Source organism: Sardina pilchardus, chromosome 18, assembly GCF_963854185.1.
Source record: "Sardina pilchardus chromosome 18, fSarPil1.1, whole genome shotgun sequence".
Classification (NCBI taxonomy): Eukaryota; Metazoa; Chordata; class Actinopteri; order Clupeiformes; family Clupeidae; genus Sardina; species Sardina pilchardus.
Genome location: NC_085011.1, coordinates 10,612,012 through 10,633,566, shown reverse-complemented (window position 1 = coordinate 10,633,566; position 21,555 = coordinate 10,612,012). Strand labels below are relative to the sequence as shown.

General features: G+C 46.4%; 1 protein-coding gene across 1 annotated transcript in view; it reads left to right on the top strand.

Annotated features, from left to right (window-relative positions):
• Positions 1-11,713: 11,713 nt before the first annotated feature.
• LOC134064439 (neurogenic locus Notch protein-like) overlaps positions 11,714-21,555 on the top strand; it is an 11,879-nt gene continuing 2,037 nt past the window's right edge. Inside the window, exons 1-10 of the mRNA XM_062520358.1 lie at positions 11,714-11,720; positions 13,325-13,503; positions 13,860-14,052; positions 14,572-14,691; positions 14,964-15,083; positions 15,681-15,701; positions 15,817-15,884; positions 16,376-16,568; positions 17,131-17,256; positions 18,218-18,386. Coding sequence (XP_062376342.1) covers positions 11,714-11,720; positions 13,325-13,503; positions 13,860-14,052; positions 14,572-14,691; positions 14,964-15,083; positions 15,681-15,701; positions 15,817-15,884; positions 16,376-16,568; positions 17,131-17,256; positions 18,218-18,386 — 1,196 coding nt within the window. The remainder of the gene's footprint in view (positions 11,721-13,324; positions 13,504-13,859; positions 14,053-14,571; positions 14,692-14,963; positions 15,084-15,680; positions 15,702-15,816; positions 15,885-16,375; positions 16,569-17,130; positions 17,257-18,217; positions 18,387-21,555) is intronic.

The window sequence follows — 21,555 nt, the reverse complement described above, 5'->3', positions numbered from 1 at the left end:
GAGTGTCAGCTGGCGTCCGCCTGTGAGGCAAACATGACCTGTTGCAACACACCTGGTGCGTACGCCTGCACGTGCATCCTGGGGTTGGTGTATGACTCGGGCACCTGCGTGAGCACGGAGGACTGCCTGAACGCCAGCGCGGTGTGCCACGCAGACGCCGAGTGCGTGAACGTGCTGAGCTCCAACTACTGCAGGTGCGCGGACGGCTTCGCGGGCACCGGCATGGACTGCTGGGACGTGGACGAGTGTGCCAACGTGGACGACGAGGAGTGGCCGTGCCCGGAGTTCTCTTCCTGCTTCAACGAGCCGGGCTCGTTCCACTGCCACTGCTGGGAGGGATACAACGACACCGGAACGCACTGCCTGGACATCGACGAATGCGAGACGGGGAACGTCACCTGTCCTGACAACAGCACCTGCCTGAACGTCGGAGGGGGCTACCAGTGTCCGTGTGACGACGGCTTCCGAGCCAATGGCTCGCTCTGCGAGGAGGTTGACGAGTGCTCGTCTGGCTTGGCGCCGTGCCCAAATGTCTCCGAGTGCCACAACATAGCCGGGTCGTTTTTCTGTGACTGCTGGGAGGGTTATGTGGGTAACGGCACGGGTTGCGAGGACGTGGATGAATGCCTCAGTGGCGACGCGTGCCAGGATCACAGCACCTGTGCCAACACGGCGGGCGGCTTCAACTGCACCTGCGACACAGGGTTCACCCTCAGCGGGCAAGGTTGTGAGGACGTAGATGAGTGTCTCGCCAATCAGCAGTGCGCCAACGGTACTTGTATCAACAGCCTCGGCTCCTTCTACTGTGAGTGCGACGCGGGTTTCTGGAGTAACGAAACCGAATGTGTGGATGTCGACGAGTGCTCTGAGTCTTCCGGAAACGCCACTGCATGCCAGCCCTATGCCACGTGTGTCAACGTACCAGGCTCCTTTGAGTGTCCCTGTGACGCAGGTTTCCTTCTGAACGGAACGCGGTGTGTGGATGTGGATGAGTGTGGGCTCATGGGCGAGAGCCCCTGCGTGGACCATGCCGATTGCGTCAACACCGTCGGCTCGTTCCTGTGCCCCTGCACGTTTGGTTACCGACCCAACGGGCCGAACTGCACGGACGTCGACGAGTGCCTGGCGAACAACACGTGTCGCCCCGACCAGTTGTGCTTTAACGAGCCCGGAACGTTCCGCTGCGCGTGCCCGCGAGGGCTCCACGAGGAAGACGGCGCGTGCGTCGACACGGATGAGTGCCACGGCCGCGGGGCGTGCCACGAGTTGGCGCGCTGCTGGAACTGGCCGGGGTCGTTCTCGTGCCACTGTCCGCCGGGCTACGCGGGCAATGGCACCTGGTGCCAGGACGTGGACGAGTGTTCCGCGCACATCACCCCGTGCCATCGTCCGGCCGACTGCCTGAATGCCCCGGGCTCGTACCTCTGCCGGTGCCCATCGGGGTTCCTCTCGGTTGGGTCACTGTGTGTCGACCTTGACGAGTGCCAACACAACAGAGGAGGGTGCCACCCTCGGGCGAGGTGCCAGAACTCTGTGGGCAGTTTCCGGTGTGTCTGTGGCCGAGGCTGGACCCCAACAGAGTGGGACGGACGTGGGCACGGAGGCTGTGCTGATGTGGATGAGTGCCTGAGCCCGGCAGCCTGTCCTGGGCACACCACCTGTGCCAACTCCCCTGGCTCTTTCACCTGCATCTGCCACTCTAACAGTACTGTCTGTCAACAGCTGACACAAAAGGGTGGGGGAGTCAATCAACACAACTTCCAACTAGTGTTTCTCTTCCTCTATCTATCTATCTATCTACAGTATCTATCTATCTATCTATCTATCTATATCTATTTGTGTGTGTGTGTGTGTGTGTGTGTGTGTGTGTGTGTGTGTGTGTGTGCGCGCATTGTTATCTCTGTATGCGAGCATTGTCTATATGTATGCATATGTTTTACTATGCATCGGTATTTATAAGAAACACATGACCAAAACACATATTATACGATGTAGTCATGGAATTTCACCAGATACTGGTGATGAGTGTCTGTTTTTCTCCATGTGTGTATTGAAGATGTGCCCTTCTCTCTGCAGAGAGTGATTTGTACCCCTTTGGAGAGGAGGTGGGAGATGCTGCTGTTCCCATCACTGCAGCCGATGGAAACTCTCCCTACATAAGTCCACCTATGGGCTTTCCCTTTATGGGCAAACTCTATGACCGCCTCTACGTGAGTATCCAGCAGGGTGTACAGCTGTCCCCCGGCTGCCATGGACACTGTGTGGACACTTAGGGCTCGTTTACACGTAGATATTTGAACAAACGCATACGTTTGTACGCGTTTGGGCCTTTCGTTTACACGTAAACGGAGTTTTAACCCCCTCAAACGGATATTTTTACAAACGCACTCCAAAGTGAAGATTTCTTAGAATGCTGCATTCTGTGGGCAGTAAACACAGCTGTATCCAAACGATGACGCGTTCGATTGAAACGGAAGGCAGCTTGACCTCCAGACTCTCATGGGCCCCAAAATCCTGATCTCTGTGGGCCAAAAGTGACTCCTGACACCCCGGTGCTCCAATACAATCATCCCACCTCACTTTGGACGTCTACAGAAGTTACCAGAAGTTACCAAATACAGGTTTTGTTCCCCATATAGGCCTAGGGGAAAGAAACATAATTGTGTGTGAATCACTTTCACAGCATTAGGGTGTGGGCTGCTAGTGCTGGATAAGGCTATGTTCTTCACCTGTGTCTGGCTACTTGCCAAAGGTATACTTGGTCCCTCTGATTCCTTTCAATACTTTTCAAGCATAGGCTATTTAAACTATCATTTTAATACTTCATATCATTCAGGCTACTATGTGCATTGTGCATCTATTATCCAGAATAGAGCACAGCAAATCAAAGTTAATCCAGATAGATCAGGGGATTCACGTCCTTGTTAGGCCAGCTTTACCCGAAGGCTGTTCCTGCTGTTCATTCTCGTGAAGTTTCTTCTTCCTGTTCTCGTGCCCTGAAGGGTAATTGGGTTTCATCTTCTTAATGTAGGTTATGAGACACAGCTAGAACTTTATACGTGTCGCTATCTTGACTCAAGGAGAGGGGAAGGGGGCCTTGATTAACTTACGGGACACGACTCAACTTGCACACTGTGCGTATAGGGCATTCAGGCACAGACCACTTATACTGTAAAAATTCAGCATGTGTTTGTCAGAACTAATTGAAATGAAAAATGTATGAGTGAGGACATATGATTTTTGGAAATGAACGATCTTGAATGTAAACGAAAAATGTTACAAATGATGGTGCATAATCATCATTTTTTAATATTTGTACAGTTTTCAGACAATGGCCTCATCCAGCTGCAGTCAGTCACAGAGAACGAACGGTTTCTGTATCCTGCTCCCTCTCCCCTGGGTTTCCATGGAAATGAGAGTGTGGCCATGTTGGCAGTGTTCTGGGATGACGCTGACCTTACACTGGGAGAAGGGAAGCTCCTGTATCAGGTAAACATGGAGATATCCGACAGGTTGTCTGGGCGGAAGTCATGTTGAAGTGCCTTTCAGCAAAGACACATTTCCCGAATCAAGTGCATGAATGGCTAAAGATGAAGCATTTGTTAAAAAAACATAGATTTGGGAGAAGAAAAGCTGTTTTCCAACAATCACTTATATACAATTTAAACCCTGCCCATAACTGTACAGATACAGGTGGGTAGTATGACAGACTCTATCTGGCAGTAAGGAGGATATAAACATCAACTTTCCTTCCTTTTTACAAGACCTGTTCATCCACTCTTCATTCATTCATTCATTCTGTCTGTCTGTCTGTCTGTCTGTCTGTCTGACTTCTCATCTCTCAGGAGTACCATAAGATGAACCACTCAGATATTTACGCCCAGATAGTGTTCAACCACACAGCCGAGGACGTCAGCCAGTTGGAGTCTCAGCGTGGGAACCCTCCCTACACACCTGCCTGGATCCTCAAAGTCACATGGGACCACGTGCTGCCAGTGTCCTACCAGAAGGTCAACCTCTCTGAGGTCAGACTACGGCTCTTTCACATACTGTGTCCGAGTCTGGGATATACTGTGCATCCCGACTATATTCAGTAGTAAAATGGCTAATAGGATCATTAGTCAATCAGCTGGTTGATTGTAATTTATTGTTGACCTTGCTGGTTGATTGTTGTATTTGTTTGTGGGTAGGGTTAGTGTCTTTTTGATGTTGCATGGGATAGTTTAGTGGATTTGCCATGAGGTTGCTAGCTGGGCCAATTGTTTGACAATTGTTTGATTGGATTGTGCTGAGTTATCAGGTGGATTGTTTTGGGCCATGATAGGCATCTTTGTCATCTCTGATATACTGTACTTAGTAAGTGAGTAAGTAAATGGGGTTTATATAGCACATTGAAAACCAAAGTGCTTTATAATAGAGGAGAAAAAGAAACCACACCAAACTCACAAACACACACACACACACACACACACACACACATAAGTAGGCAGTATTTGCAAACAATGACGCATCAGTGAAACGGTCCTCCATCCCCAAAAGAGCAGGCCCCAAAACAGACCCTTGTGGAACTCCAGATGTCATAAAGGCTGATGCAGAAGCAGAGTAGCCTATTTCCCAATGCAGATGCAGAATATTTCCCAATATTGGCTGAAAAAAGTCCTGTGTTTGATATAGATTAAAACCAGTTAACTTTCTTTAAGAGAGAGAGAGGACTACAGCCTGCTTTCAAAACAGAAACAGAACCAGAATATTAGTACACATTGTATGTAATCAGTTGGTAAATAATAATAGGGACTTATTCAACCCCTCGGTTCTATTTGCATCGTGACATTTTAAAATACTTCCTTTACTCTCAGAACGGCATGACCTTTAATCTGTTACCAGTGTGCTGCTACTCACATGTTCCAGTCTACACCACACATCATCTACATACCCTCGATGGCTATCAGTTTCTTGTGACTGTTCACACAACTGGCAAACAGTATGTGGCTAAAGAGAGAGGATCCTTCTTTACCCTCAAATGTCATGGTAACACAACCTGCTTTATTATGCCTTCCCACTCTTTCACATTATGCTGAACAGGAGTAAGATGAGGATAGTGGTTAGGGTGTGGTGCTGTTTGACTTGGTCTTTGCCCTACTTCAGCATAAGACTTTACACATATGAAACTGTGTGTGTGTGTGTGTGTGTGTCTGTGTGTGTGTGTGTGTGTGTGTGTGTGTGTGTGTACGCTAAGGCTACGTCTACACTACTGCGTATTTGTTTTAATTATGGATTTTAGGAACAAATCTGTTCCACGTCCACAAACACTGTTTCAGTTTCGAAGATCCTTTGTGCATCCAGATTATTACAACCGCTCCGGCTTAAAACAAACATAGGGTCGCCAAAGGATCCTAATTGTTCCGTTTTGGGAGCTTGGATGCGGTGAGGAGGTTGAAACGTAGCAATAGTCTTTTGAATTCTAGCAAATACGCTGCAGTAGAGATGTAGCCAAAGTAAAATGAAAAAAAAAAAAAAGATCAAGGAACAAAACACCTTAAAAACATCTTAACTAAACAATAGCATCTATATTACAATAAGTTATCAACTGCGCTAACAAAACTGTAGGAATATTCTGATGTTCTTCATCTGGTCTCTGAATGTCTGTGTCCATAGACCAACACGTTCCAGTGCATTCTCACTACCGATGGAGAGCGCTCTTTCGGCCTGCTTCGCTTCGGAGACATGCTGTGGGGTCCAGGCCAGCGGATACACCACAACGCCCTGATTGGCTACACGGACGGAGCTGACCACTTCCACAACGAAACCACCCTCCCCCCCGACAACCTATTTGGACCTGGCGGCCGCTACCGGCCCCAGGACGTGCCCGGGAACACGGGCCACAAGGGCCAGCTGGTGTACGACCTGACCGGGCCCACCGGAACCACGGACGACCCTCGTCGCAAGTGCCAGATGTGGGCGTTGAGTGAACCCGCGCCGGTGGAGTGGGCACTGGGCGTGGCGCCGTGCCCTTGCACCCGCACCCAGGCGCTGGAGGACCTGGCGTTCGGGCCGGAGACTCTTCCCCCGACCCAGGAGGCGCTGGTCAGGGATATGAGAGGGCTGCGCTGGGGTGGCGCCGGCGGTCAGGTGTTTCAGTCCATCCTGTCCAACCATCACGGCGCAGGGAAACGCTGCGTCTATGACCCACAGGGCCCCCTGCTGGCCGGATACAGCGAGCGCTACTTCAGCACGCACAAGACACAGCAGCATATAGGTAACACTTTAGGCAATCATGATATTATAATGTTAATTGTGTAAATTAGATGTAAACAAAGTTTTGTTGAAATGGGGGAAATATCATTCCTTGACTTCTGGAATGTGTGGGAGAGCATTTTTGATGTGACAGCAACAGCTCAAAAGCTACTGTATGCTGAATCAGATGATAAGCATTTTTTCCATTTTTGCAGTTTGGCTGCATTAACCATCCCCACTTCCTAGACCGTACAGTTTTGCATACAATTTCACCCTAATCTCCTGAACACAAATTGAATGTAGGCTATGGGTTTGCCGATATAGCAATTAGCAAATACAACTTGTAAACTCTGTATTATTCCGTAACCTATCATGATTTCAAAGATGTTGCACTGTAGCTGTCTGGCTGCTCCAGTTGTTGGCTGGGATGGACAAAAATACCTCATCAAATACCCTAATCTAAAGTAAAAATGAACTGCAAAATACATGAATACATTATCAAAATAAAATGCTGTATTTTTGTATTTCAAAAGTACTAAAACTACACTTTAAATACACACAAACATTCCATATCTGTCTATTGAATCTATTCCTTCATCAGTACACTAACTACACTGTTGATCAACTATGGTGACCTGCCCATTACATCTCATTACCAAAATACTGTATAAGAGATGCACTCAAAAAGTCACAACTGAACTTGTCAAGTGGTACAAAGTGTCAGATTGAGCAATGTTGCAGGGCAACCCAACCGGTTCCATGTGTTCCAATTGGATGACTGACGGTTCTCATGAAACTTGAGGTTGGCATGAGAGTCTCATAGAGAGGAAGTGTATTGTGAGTGTGTGAGTAACCTACACATTACTCATCCTGCACGGGATCATCTTCCTGAATCAGAGACTGTACTTGTTTTGCTCTTTTATGATGTCATCACATCCCCGAAAGTAGGCTATTGGTTTTACCAAACATATTTGACTGTAGTTTTAAACTGCTGAAATAGTTTCCTATAAGGCAAATAAAATACAACTAATAATAATAATCAATTATGTTTTTAGATGATTGATATTTTGTCCACTAAATGGAGATCTGATGAAACCTATGGTCCTGCAATTTATAAATTCAATATGTGCTAGTCTGATGAGGAGAAAAAGAGCATTCTTAATAACAGATGGAACAGGGACCAGTATGAATATCATTAAAGCCAATTTGGGGGAAAGGCTCTTGAGATATACAGGTGCATCTAAACAAAAATAGAATGTCGCAGAAAAGTGTGTTGGCTTAAGTTAAAACAAAACATGTCATAAATGATCTACATCGTTGTTGGCAAAATGACCATGATACCCTTTATATTTCAGCCCTCTCTATGGTGTATAGTCTTGTGTACATGGGCTACATTGCTAAATGAACCTTTAGGCCTAATAGGCTGTATTGTATAATCATGATTTATGCTATGCATGTATGTATGTATGTCAATGTATCAATCAGTCTCTACAAATTTCACCAGAAATCATAATCTAAGGGTGCTTCAACATTTCTAGCAACACTGTTTACCTGAAAAACGTGAATAATCCTGTCTATGGCCATGAGGAGAAGACTACAAAACAAAGAGCAGTTTTTACATTATTCTCCCCCCTAGTGGATATATGTAGCATAGCAAAGATCCTTAATTATTGACAAGATAGAGCAACGTAATGCATCTCTATGAAAGCAAAATTCGAACAGTTCCTGTCTGCTTAAAGAGGCGTGTTGCAAAGACGTCATAGTGGGATATTGATCTCTGTCAGATCGGCAAGCAGTTCAGTTCGAATGTTAGCAGGTCTGCTTAGAGGGGGATTTAGCCCCCCCTCCCCCTTGTGAAGACAGAGCGCGGAAATGATCAAACGTTTGCGCCTCTCGCTCCGCTTTAACCCTCTCTGAGCATAGTTTTCATTTGACACCTCTGCTCATTTAGGTATATATAGTCTGTGGAGTTATCATATGTACTGTACATATGACCTTTGACCTCTGCTAGATGGGGACCTGCAGCCCTTCCAGTGGTGCTGCATGCTCTCGTCTCTGTGTCACCTGTACCTGAAGAAGAGGCCCCTCGACCGCTGTCAAGGTTACGGATGGATGGGCTCAGGTGATGATGATGACGACAGTGATAACAGCAACAGCAGCGTACTGGCCAATAAAGCCATGCCTGGTATAGGTGAGAAGATTCTAAATATATTAGTGTAGTGGGGTTCTGTAGAAATACCCTGTCTGTCTGTAAGCATGTTTGTACAGTATGTGTGTGCATGTGTGTGTGTGTGAGAGAGAGAGTGAGAGTGTGTGTGCCTGTTCATAGCAGTTCATACTGTAGATGAGCGTGTGTGTGTGTGTGTGTGTGTGTGTGTCTGTGTGTGTGTATGTCTGTGTGTATCTTGTTGTTTCTCCTCAACCATACTCATTAATCCGGCAGAATTCATTCTGTATATGTGTGCATGCATGGGTCTCATGTGTATATGTTTCATGTGCATATGTGGTATGGTATGCATATGAGCACATTTGACACACAGTAAGTCTGTAATGTGAAGTGACTCTCTCCTGTGCAGGCATGGCCTATGGCAGCCTCCACTTCATCACGTTCGATGGGTCCGAGTACACGTTCAAGGCCGTGGGGATGTTCGTGCTGGCGCGCCTGTCCTCCAGCTCCGGCTCTAACATCTTCACCCTGCAGGGGGCGACAGACGTGCTGCACACACACGGAGAGGCCCGCCGGGTACCCGTCCTCGCACGCCTCGCAGCCTTCCACCAGGGCATAGGGAAGGTACTGGCTGTGTGTGTGTGTGTGTGTGTGTGTGTGTGTGTGTGTGTGTGTGTGTGTGTGTGTGTGTGTGTGTGTGTGTGTGTTTGCGTGTTGTGAGTCTGCTGTGTGTGTGAGAGAAACAGACACACACTCTCACACACACACACACACACACACGCACACACACACACAACAACTGTTGTCCTAATTGTGATTTTCTTCCCTTTTTAATCCATATCCATAAAAAACATTGTTATTCTATCTTTTAACGCTTTGGCGATGGCAAATGTTTTTTTATGAAGAATTTGAATCCTGGATCTCTGTGTTTCAAAGGTGGAATGGATGCGTGCAGAGACCGGAGGTGGACTTAAGATCCTGGTTAATGATGTCAACATTCCTGTTTCTGTTGGTGAGAAATGATGTGGCCACTAAGAAACACACACACACACACACACACACACACACACACACACACACACACACAGACTCTGTATCAATACATATTTCAGACTATGTAAGGCCGGATGATGAATTGGGAGAAATCCCTCGTTCACATTTTCAACAAAGAAAACAAACACAAGTACCAAGAACTTCCTGCATGAGCAGAATCCTGTGACACTTTTATCTCACTGCTGCCCTCTGGTGTCCTGGCAGGTGTACTGCACTCTGAGGAGTGCTTTGCTGTGCGCTGCACGTCGCTGAGCCGCTGCGCGGTGGTGTACAAGGGGGGGTTGAACGTGGTGGTGTGGCGGGGGGACGCGGGGAGGCTGGCCGTCCAGGCGGAGGTGCCGCAGGCCTTCTTCAACCGCACCGTGGGCCTGCTGGGCCTCTGGAGCTCCCGCCGCTCCGACGACTTCCTGATGTCCAACGGCGAGCTGGTGCACTCGCTCAACGCCACTCAGCCGACCGAGAGCCAGCTGCATGAGTTTGGCATGTCCTGTGAGTGTGTGCTCATACACGTGCATGCCCATACACACATTACACACATATTCAGTCACTTTGTCACACATACAAAAGTATGTACACACTCTCATGAATAACTGAAAACACACACAGACACACACACATACACACACACATACACACACACACACACACACACACACACACACACACACACACACACACACACACACACACACACACACACACACAAACACACACATACACAGAGCACTATAGTATTTGAGGCATAACCAGTTTAGCGCAGTAGTGTAACCTGACTTTTTCATTTCTGTATATGTATATATGCAGTATATTATATATAAACATATTTACTATATGTTTCCATATGCCAAATGTCAATTAACGTGTGTGTGTGTGTGTGTGTGTGTGTGTGTGTGTGTGCCTGTTCCTCCTGTGTGAAGGGGCTGCCCCATCCCCCGAGAGCCTGTTCCCTTCCCTTGTGCTCCCGTCGGAGCCGTTCGTGGCGGTCACCTCCGACGAGCTCTTCACCTCCGTGAGCCCCAACGTCCTGGAGAGCCAGCTGCAGGCGTGCCACGGCAGCCGGGAGTGTGTGCACGACAGCCTGGCCTCCGAGAACACACACCTGGGCCAGGAGACCCTGCAGGCCCAGCAGAAAGGCAAAAACCTCTCCCTGACCCTCGGTAAGCACTGCCCTCTAGTGGCGGACTAAACCACCATGGGAAAGTAATGTGAGGCGAACACAAGCGTGCTGTGGATGTGGATGCAATGTGTACCCATTTCACATCAGTTCCCAGCAGGCGTTCACGCTAGTTTATCAATGTAAGCGGATGACCGTGAAACAACCCCCAGAGATGAACACAAGCAAATTGTGATTGATGACTTCTACTCACCTCTCTTTTTTCCCCTCTTTGCCTCCCCCATGCTTTTCTCCTCTCTGATTGTTTCTTCTCCATCCCTCTCACGTCCCCTTTTTCATTCATTCATCCTTCCATCCATCCATCCATCCATCCATCCATCCATTAATTCATTCATTCCTTCTCTCTTTTACTCTCTCTCTCTCTCTCTCTCTCTCTCTCTCTCTCTCTCTCTTCTCTTTCACCTTTGACAGCGAACATGCCCCCCATCGTGACAGAGCCCACAGTGATCCGCTGTAGGGTCAATCAGACGGTGCGAGTGCAGGTCAGGGTTCAGGACCCTAACCGTGACCCCTTCAGCTTCTCCCTACTCCACCCCCGACCTCCACAGGCCACCATCGGCAGCGGTCAGTCTCCATGGCAACCACTCACCAGGGTCTCAGTTTGTGTTTGTCACCAATTGTATACTCTGTTTTTAAAATGGTCATACAATTGTATATATTATTCAAATCATTTCTTCAGTAGAACTTATAAAGTGTAGCTTCTCTGAAAATACTGTGATGAAAGTATATTTGTAAAGCCCCTCATGTCTGCTTTAGATGTCAGCTTGACGGTGAGAAACCCATGGTTAGACCCCATGTTTGGATTCTTGAAAGGTTCTGTGCAGAACACTCTTATAAGAAGCACATTGTTTATTATTTTTGACCTTCTCTATCTCCGCTATCACCTTTGCTCATATTAATGATGCTTTCTCTCTTCTGTATGCAAGTGTTCAAAAGGAAAAGTCAAATCTGCTTCAAATTGACCCAATTAGAAACCTTCTGAGAGTGCACAACCAGAAAATATATATATACAGTATATATGTCAGTCTTGCACTAAACAGGACATTATCAACTCCACCCCTTGGCCCTTAAGCCTCAGGATAGATATGAAAGGTATATCCGTAAATGTAGGATAACCCTCTTGAGATTATTTGTGCATTTTCTCATCGACACCACGTCATTCTGATGATGAATGAACGTCATCTACTGTACGTACATTCCAGTGGCTGCAACTGGCCAAGCAGGGAAAATGGTCTCTCTGTGACCCCAGCAAAAATATGTTCAGCCTTTATGGGTCATGGAAAGACGGTTTAATACATGTAAACCATCTAGCTTTCGCTAAACCAGTGAAACACTTTCCCATTGCAGCAGGACCAAAGAGGGTCAGGCAAAGGTCAGTCATCTTTTGTGATTTGTGTGTTTTATGTGGCAAATCCAGGCATGCTTATGTGGCATCATAGAGATCGAAAGCAGAGTATACATTCATAATCTCTGCGTTGCTGACTGCACGTCGTCTATGTGTCTCAGGATTAACACGACAGCTGAAGCTCTCGATAATGCTTTTCGGAGAAACAGAATGGGAAGTTTTTTTCCCTCCATCACTGTCTAAATATCGCTGGTCCAAAGATAAAACAACATAACATGTTTTGATTAAATTCATTCCGTTTTTTGTGCATTATTAATAAGGTATAATTAAGCAATTGGGAAGTTTTTGTAATATAATAATGTAGTTAATATCAAAGTAATTAAAGATCTCTGGTTGTTTAAAAGACTTATGACAGACGATATGGAGCCATGCTACTCTCTGGCCATATCACGACCACACTGAGGCAATGCCATTCTGTAGAAAATATCACAGATTCATGCCCCCCAGGTATCAATTTAAATAATGTGCATGTACTGTAGGCTATATGGATCTGAAAATGTTTTATACATCTCAACATATAGTGCTACTACTAGTCTAGATCAAGCTGCTTATATAGTCCTATTCTGACGTTGATTTCTGCCCAATGTATAGTGAAAAGCAAAGGCAATATTAAAACTAGTAGAAACCCAACTAATATTCTTTCTATACCTCAGCATATTCCTTTAAAGACAGATATTTTATCAGCTAAAATGGGTGTACTAAATGTAGGCACCCTCACCACTAAAATGTTTGCAATCAATGATTTTATCTGTGGAAAAAAAAGGAATTTCTGTTTCTTGTTGAAACCAGGCTAACACAATGCACCTGCTCATGTTGAGACCTGCCCACCCAGCTGACCCCTTATACCCTCCCAAACTAGGCTATACTGGCTTCCTCGACCAGTTTCCTGAACTTATGTCACTCATCATCATCGCTAGCTATGATCGTGTAATTGTAAATGGCGATTTCAATGTCCATGTCAATAAGATGACGACTGATGCTAAAGCCATTACAAGTTCCTTAATACTTTGGACAGTTGGACAGAGCTAAAGACCTTGGCTGGCGACACCCTTGATCTAGTCATCTCTAGAGGGAGAGAGGTCACTGATTTGTCGGGTAAATTGTATCAAAAGGTCTGATCATTGTTGTGTATCTTTTAATGTCATACTAAATGCCTTATAAAATGTATTCAGAAACTATAATTAGATCACAGTGTGTGTGTGTGTGTGTGTGTGTGTGTGTGTGTGTGTGTGTGCGTACGTAAATGTTTGTACATCTCCATGTGTGTGTGTGTGTGTTCTCCGGGACTCAGGTGACGGCGTGCTGGTGTGGAAGGCCCTGAGTGTGCAGCCGGTGCGTCTATCCGTGCTGGTGAGTGACCACATGTCCAGCTCGCTGCTCGTGCCCGTGCTGCAGGTGTGTGCCTGCCTCAACGGAGGCACCTGCCAGTACAGCAGCGTCACACAGAACCACCTGCAGGGCAAGTTCCAGGTAAACACACACACACACACACACACACACACACACACACACATGCACACACAATATGTCTGTGGTTGTGAATAACAATTACCACCCTACAATGTAAGGATGTAACGTATTTTACCTCAGTGTAGGAGTAGAGGCAATGAATATGTGCATCGTTCAGGTGAATACCTTGATCAGAATGATCCATTCTGCTTTTTAACTACACAAAATGCTCCACACACCCCTTTTGCTTTCCATCTAGTGAGTGCAATCAAGACATCTCCCGTCCTGACTTAAGATATTCCTCAATCATGTCCCCCACCCTGTGTTATCTATCTCTCTGTAATGATTTCCTGTCTCTACTCTGCTGCCCCCTGTAGGTGGTGGGCTGCCTGTGTCCACGAGGCTTCAGTGGGCCCCTGTGTGGGAACAGCACAGACGCGTGTCGTGGCGAGCCCTGTTTCCCTGGCGTGGACTGTTCCAGCGCCCCCCACTCCGACTCCTTCTCCTGCGCTGCCTGCCCCCAGCCCACGGTCAGCAGTGGGGTGCCCGGCTACAAGTGCTTCGAGAACGGTGAGGGGAAGCTACCATAGGGTGACCAGACGTCCCCGGTTTCAGGGGACAGGCCCCGTTTGTGGTTGTCTGTCCCCGAGAAAATACAGAAAAACTACATATGTCCCCGTTTTTTGAAGATGTGTTTCAATCAGATTGATAGTCAAACTGAAAATGTCCCTCTTTTTTCGGCCTTTTTGGGATTATGTCCCCGGTTTTGGTCTCAGTCACCTTAAGCTACAGTACCAACCAGCCTGTGAGGAAGTCATTGTTTATGATTGTTGTTTGAGGGTTACATGCACAATAATTTACTATAGATAGGCGATCATATGCCTATCTGAAATGTATTGAAGTTCTGGGATGGTGTTGTCATTTTAGCGTGGTAATGTGAGAACACAAAACATTGGACCATTTTTCGTGTCTTTCACGTAATGTATTGTATTGAATGCTTCATTGTGATGTGAGAACACAAAATGTTGGACCATTTTTCGTGTCTTTCACGTAATGCATTGTATTGAATGCTTCATCGTGCTCCCACAGATTTCTGTCTGCCTCCCTTCCCCTTCCCCTGTCACTCAATGGCCGAGTGCTCCAGCACGGGCTACAACTACACCTGTGCGTGTAAACCTGGGTTCACAGGGAACGGACAAGAGTGCACAGGTAATGCTAATTTATCATGCACCCACGCACACACACGTAACGACAAAAATACACACACACACACACACACATACACACACACTCACACATATATACAAAGACAGAGAGAGAGAGAGAGAGAGAGAGAGAGAGAGAGACACTCACATTGACTGATATTTGTTCAAATACACATACACACACACACACACACACACACACACACACATAGATACACAGAGAAAGAGAGAGAGACACACACACACTCACATTGACTGATATTTGTCCACTCTCAGATATAAACGAGTGCCTGGACCCTGCCACGTGTCCCAATGCTAAGTTTGAGTGTGTGAACACGGCCGGCTCAGTGCGCTGCTCCTGCCGCTACCGCACCAGTGACCAGAGAGATGGCTGTGGTGAGTAGGAGCCGCTGTCCACACACACACACACACCACGACATATGAAAAAGAAATAGAAAAAACTTGTATGATTTACTCTTGAAAGTGGCCCATTTCTTGTTTTCCTTATATAACATCATCCTTGGTAAATCTGTGTAACCTGCAACATAAAACTTTAGCTATATAGTATTTGGTGTTGGTGTTGGTGTTGGTGTTGGTGCTGGTGTTGGTGTTGGTGTTGGTGTTGGTGCTGGTGCTGGTGCTGGTGTTGGTGTTGGTGTTGGTGGTGGTGTTGGTGTTGGTGTTGGTGTTGGTGTTGGTGCTGGTGCTGGTGTTGGTGTTGGTGTTGGTGTTGGTGCTGGTGCTGGTGTTGGTGTTGGTGTTGGTGTTGGTGTTGGTGTTGGTGTTGGTGCTGGTGTTGGTGTTGGTGTTGGTGCTGGTGCTGGTGCTGGTGCTGGTGTTGGTGTTGGTGTTGGTGTTGGTGTTGGTGTTGGTGTTGGTGTTGGTGATGGTGTTGGTGTTCACATTTGTTCTGTTGTGCTGTCTTGCACTGCTCTGTGATTTGCATTGTGTTACCTGCCACTTTGAAAACATGTTTTGTGCTCTTAATCCCAGGTGACTCTGCAAACCCTACAGGTAAATCCTGATTTTTTGTTTGTATTTTCAGCACTGTTTTCTTGACCTACAGTGTAACAATGGCAGCGCTCAATGCTCTTTGCTGCCTCTGCTCAACTGGTTTTGTGTTTGCCAGGGTGGAACGTGTTCAATGTGTCCATGAGCTGGGGCAAGAGACAGGTGGGCCAAGAAGGCCTTACTCAGGTGAGCGGCCACTTCCATCTGAGTCCGTTAACTAGTCACTAGACACGTTTACACGGACACTTCTATTCCGATTAGAAACGGAATAACAGCTCAATCAATCGGAATAAAAGTCGTCATATAAACACATCAGTCGTAATGTCCATGTAAATGCGCCTATTGATGCTGCACCAGCTACTGTTCTGGGGATCTGTGGGGGTTCTAACAACGTAAGAGTTCTAATGAGGGACCTCATGAAGTGAGGGTTCTAATGAAACGAGGATTCTAACGAGGGATTTAACTATGTGAGAGTTCTAATGAGGATTTTTACTATGTGAGAGTTCTAACAAGGGTTTTGACTATGTGAGGGTTCTAACAAGGGTTTTAACCCTGTAAGGGTTCTAACGAGGGTTTTAACTATGTGAGGGTTCTAACGAGGGTTTTAACTATGTGAGGGTTCTAACGAGGGTTTTAACTATGTTAGGGTTCTAACAAGGGCTCCTGTTGCCTTTCAGCTGGAGCGGATCCTCTCCATGGGCTTCCAGAACAAGTTCTACAACGCCAGCATGAAACAGTACCGACCAACAGCACCGAGCGGACCCAACGAGTACCGCATCAACATGTCCAGCGACACCCCACACTGGTACGTCCAGGACTACCTGAGCCGGGTCGGTGCCTACTACGACATCACCCTGGCAGACGTTGGAGGTGAGAAGATTTCAGCTGACCTATGCACATACCATAAACACATGTATATACTCTACATGTTCAGTCAGTCTCACTCCAGCAGTTTCTGATGCTGAAATACTTAAGGTTTTTTTCATGAGCAGAATGAAGTGTTGTTGGAAACTTTCAAACAGTATTGTGTAGTTGAATGTTTGCACACTGGCCCTAGAAGACCTCCTGGGTTTGACACCTGTGCTAAATTCTTTGCCCAAAGTTTTTATTTTCAAATCTCTCTCTCTCTCTCTCTCTCTCTCTCTCCCTCACTTTCTTTCTCTCCATCTCTCTTGTTGGTGTTGTCGTCCGCCTGCCTTCACTTTGCAAGGCCGATGAGGCGTCTGATGTCACTTCACAGTGATCAAGCGGCCCTTTAAAACTTTTTAACAAAGCAGTGTCTACTTGGATGTAATAAACAGGCCTGGACAGCAGTGCCCCAGGGCTTTGTGCTCAACCTTTGACTCAGACTAGCATAAACACACACACACACACACACACACACACACGCACGCACACACACACACACCCTCTCTCTTGTGCCCGCCCTCAGACTTGGACGAGTGCAAGGCCAATGAGGCGGAGTGTGTGCCCCCGGCGGTGTGCTCCAACACCTACGGAGGCTACAGGTGTGTGTGTAACGGCACCGACATGGAGGAGGCACAGTCCTGTGTGTTAGGTGAGTGTCCTGACATGACTCCCATCCTCCAGTGGGCAAACCCAAAATATGATATAGATAGATTGATAGATAGATAGATAAATAGATAGATAGATAGATAGATAGATACTTTATTGATCTCCAAGGGGAAATTCAAGAATATATGCATTCATAAATATACATTTATGTATATATTCAAGAATGTATACATATAAAGATGATGCAGTATATGTGTGTTGTGTATCTTGCTGTTGGTTGCTATTAAAATATCATACATAATACGGATTTAATCACGTGATATAGATGGAACGATATAGCCATTCATTTCGATGATGTTTTGCCATATTTTTTATCAGTAAGATAAACAATGTTTCGCTGAATTCTATAGTGGCACTTGGTTCTGCTGTTGTCACCCGCTTCAGCACCATGTTTGATGTTTCAAATGCTGTGGGCTACAGTCAGTCTGAAAGCCTCCTTAAAGGCCTGTCTGTTCCCGTTGACCCGCTGATGTCTCAGCGCTGATAAAAGCCTTCCTTTTACAGCCGCAGTCGAGGCTCTGAGACTTTATCAATGTGTTTAATCACAGCCTTATCATATTATCAGCCGAGGAGACGAGGGGGAGGACAGCTGAGGTCCCTACTTAGATGAATGGCTTTTCTCACTCTCTGGGATATCTTAGATACACAGGCGGCTCCAGCTATGAACAGCTTCTCTCCCTCCTCCTCTCCCTCCTCCTCCTCTCCCTCCTCTTCCTCCTCCTCCTCCTCCTCCTCCTTTTTGAGCTCTGCACTGTGCACTCTGTCAGAATAATGTCCGATATTCCTGGTGTGGGCTTGCCTCTCTGTCTCTCCTTCAGTCTCTGCTTTTCCTCATCTTATAGCTCATGTTCATTCTCACTCTTTTGCCCATTCTCTCTTTTGTTCTCTTTTGTTCTTGTACCCAACACACACACACACACACACACACACACATCTCAAACCAGAGCGGGACAATGTGAACCGGACGGGCACTGCGGAGGCCGTGTCCATGGAGGAGCAGAAGCCGCTGATCCTGGGCCTGGTGCTGGGCATCGGCATCCCCCTGCTGATGCTGCTGCTGCTGGCCGCCCTGGCCTGCTTCTGCTGCTCCCGCAAGAAGACCGTCAGCGGAGAGTAAGCGACCGCACACCGCACACCGCACACACCCCACACACCGCACACCGCACTCCGCACACCGCACACACCGCACACCGCACTCCGCACACCGCACACCGTACACCGCACACCGCACACACCGCACACACCAGCGCTGCTTAACCATATGAAGGAATAGCAGGAGGGGTACATAACATAACAGGGGCATTAGACATGCTTATGATTCAACTGAACACAGTATTATGGTAGACTGTATGAATATGAGCACATGACTGAGTACAAGGGAGATTGCATGAGAAAGCATAAGACTCCCGGCCTGCAAAATCCAGACCCTGGGAATCTTTCAGGCCACGAATAATGTAATGACCCAACTCGAGGGGCGGCACCAAGCATGCTTTTGAAAATATCACTGCACGCAATTGGATAACACTACGACCAATGTTTACTCTGACTGATTCCGGACTTTGGCGCAATTGGATAACACTACGACCAATGTTTACTCTGACTGATTCTGGACTTTGACGCAATTGGATAACACTACGACCAATGTTTACTGATTTTGAACGTTGCAGCGCTGTCGTCATCACTTTAGCCCGCCTCTGGCCCGCCTATATCAGATACACCGATGTGATTGGTTTCCACCGATGCCTGGGGTAATAGTAACGTGCATCACTGCTCATCATCGCCAGAGTATTTTGCAGACAAATTCAAATTTCAAATTGTCAAATTGTGCTCTCGCAAGAAAGATTAAGTAAGATTCCATAATAGAATATAAAGAAGATAGTATAAAACGTGTGGAGGCTGGATGCAGCCGCTAGAAGCTTGAAAGAATGCAGAAGCTGATTGTGAATCTGGTAGCATGCGTGTTGTTTTGCGGCACAACTCTACGCTTGCTTGGCTTCTTAACACTGGACCGGTAGGCTACAGTACATATGGCAGTGGTGAGAAGTTACTCTGAGGGACTCCCAACACCGCTGAAGAACTTCCAAAAACATGCCAGATTAAAGCAGTCAGCGCATGACTTAAAGCCACTCAGCGCATGGGCCACCGTGAGTCAGAGACTTAAGTGTCATACAGATGAACAACAAAGAGCTGGAGCTGAGCATCAGTTTGGGTTAGTGTGATGGCCGGCATTAAAACACACTTCTACATCTTACATAATAAAGAGCACAGGCTCTGGGCTGTAAACACATCAAGACTGTGATGTGTATAGCAGCTTTAGTGTAGCTGTAGACCACAGGTGTCAAACTCAAGGCCCGCGGGCCAAATGCGGCCCGCCACATCATTTCATATGGCCCGCGAGAGCTTACAGGGTCTGATACAGTATGTGGCCCGCGAGAGCTTGATAGATTACAGTCTGATACAGCTTTAAAGGTCTGATCTTGCGTATAGGCAATACACTGCAATACAATGCACGCACGTGAGACTGACAGGGAGGCACCACCTTCCTCTATGATCAGTGTAACTGGCTACATCAGATGTGATAGCAACGCGAACGTGTGAAAACAAAATAGACCAGTATTCTAAACTATTTTAGCGAACGGAGCACCTACAGTAAATTACGCGCTCGGTTTAGCCTGCCTGTGAAACGCATGATTGTTTGAAGTGCGTGTGGTTCTTTGAGAGGGGAATCGATGTAAGTTACTTTGATTTCAATTGGTAATTGTAAACTACGTGATACGTTTACGTCTACGTTTAAAAAGCATACATAATTGTGGGTAGTCCTATCCAAAAAAATCCAGCTTCAAAACCTTGCTCATCGAGCAAATGATTGTTTGGCCAAAAGTGAGCCTATTCCGACCGAGAAAAGGTGCATTCAGATCAGGCAAGCATAGGTAGGCTAGAAGTTTGTTGTAATCCTGTTGCTTTGCATTTTCATTTCGGTTCAAAACGAGCAACGTATCCACACAACACCTTTCAACTTCAAAGAAAAAGTCCACCGGGACCGTTCGCTTCTACTGTATGTGTATAGAACGGTGTAGTGATGCACCTTTTGACATGTCAGTTTGTTTGCATCACTGGCTAGATGTAAAACTGCATTTCGTTACTGGTATTTCGCTTGTGCAATGACAGTTAAGTTGAATATACTTGAATCTAAAAAAAAAAAATCCATGGCATGACCTCTTCCTGACTGACCAGTGACCCTCATTGAAAAGTCAAACTGTAGGCTATGGAACTGACAGAGGTTTTTGTTTTGTTTTTACAAACATAACAATAATAAAAAGAACATGTCATGCTGATACCTTTTGCTCTTCTCGGTTTTAGGGAAGTTTTATACCGATGCTAAAGATTTTGTGGCTGGTGCTACACATTTTATAGTTACATCTGGCCCTTTGAGGGCAACCATTGTGCTGATGTGGCCCTCGGTGAAAATGAGTTTGACACCCCTGCTGTAGACCATTAGTGTAGCTGTAGACCACATGCTTTTTTTTGTTTTCTTACGTGGTTTGATTTTATGATGTGGAATTAAATAATCATGATAGATTTATAAAATTCATAATAATAATAGTGTGTGATTGAGCGTATTGACGATGAAGAATCACAGTCAGGAAGACTACAGGTGTCGGTTAAGGGCTGCAGCTCTGATATCAAAGTAGTGAAAGGCGTTTAGAAGTTCTCCACGGAAAAGCAAGGGTTAAATAATTAATATGAATGTGAAATTACAGTGCTGCAAGGGTCAAGGTTGATTGAGAAATTTAATTCAGCTCCATTCCGATTTTAATTAAACTTATTCATTGCAAGAGCGCTCTTGGCTGCTAGTTAAGAGAGAAGAGTCGAAAGCAAAACCTTGAAGACCGGCACAGGCCGTTCCTCCTTTGCGAACAAAGTTCACAGTAAGATTTGTCTCTCCGCTTGTTATCTTCCCACAACCGTATACGATTCAAGGCTTTATGGCTCTACAGTACATGCTACGCTCCTCATTAGTGTAGCGCTCAGCTCTCTGTGAGCACGGCACCAGGCGTCATGAGTCAGGGGCCGAGCTGAGCTCCTACACAAATCTGGGCAAAATGCTGAATCTCTTGTGCCATTTCACCGTCCATGGCCACATCATGAGACATGCTTACTGTACTGTACATCTCAGTGCTGGCTTTGTAAATTATTTGAGGAGGAGGCATGAATGCATACAGTACATCCACACACTCCAATATGCTCTGGTGCAGTGATGTTGCCTTGAGAAGAAGCATCT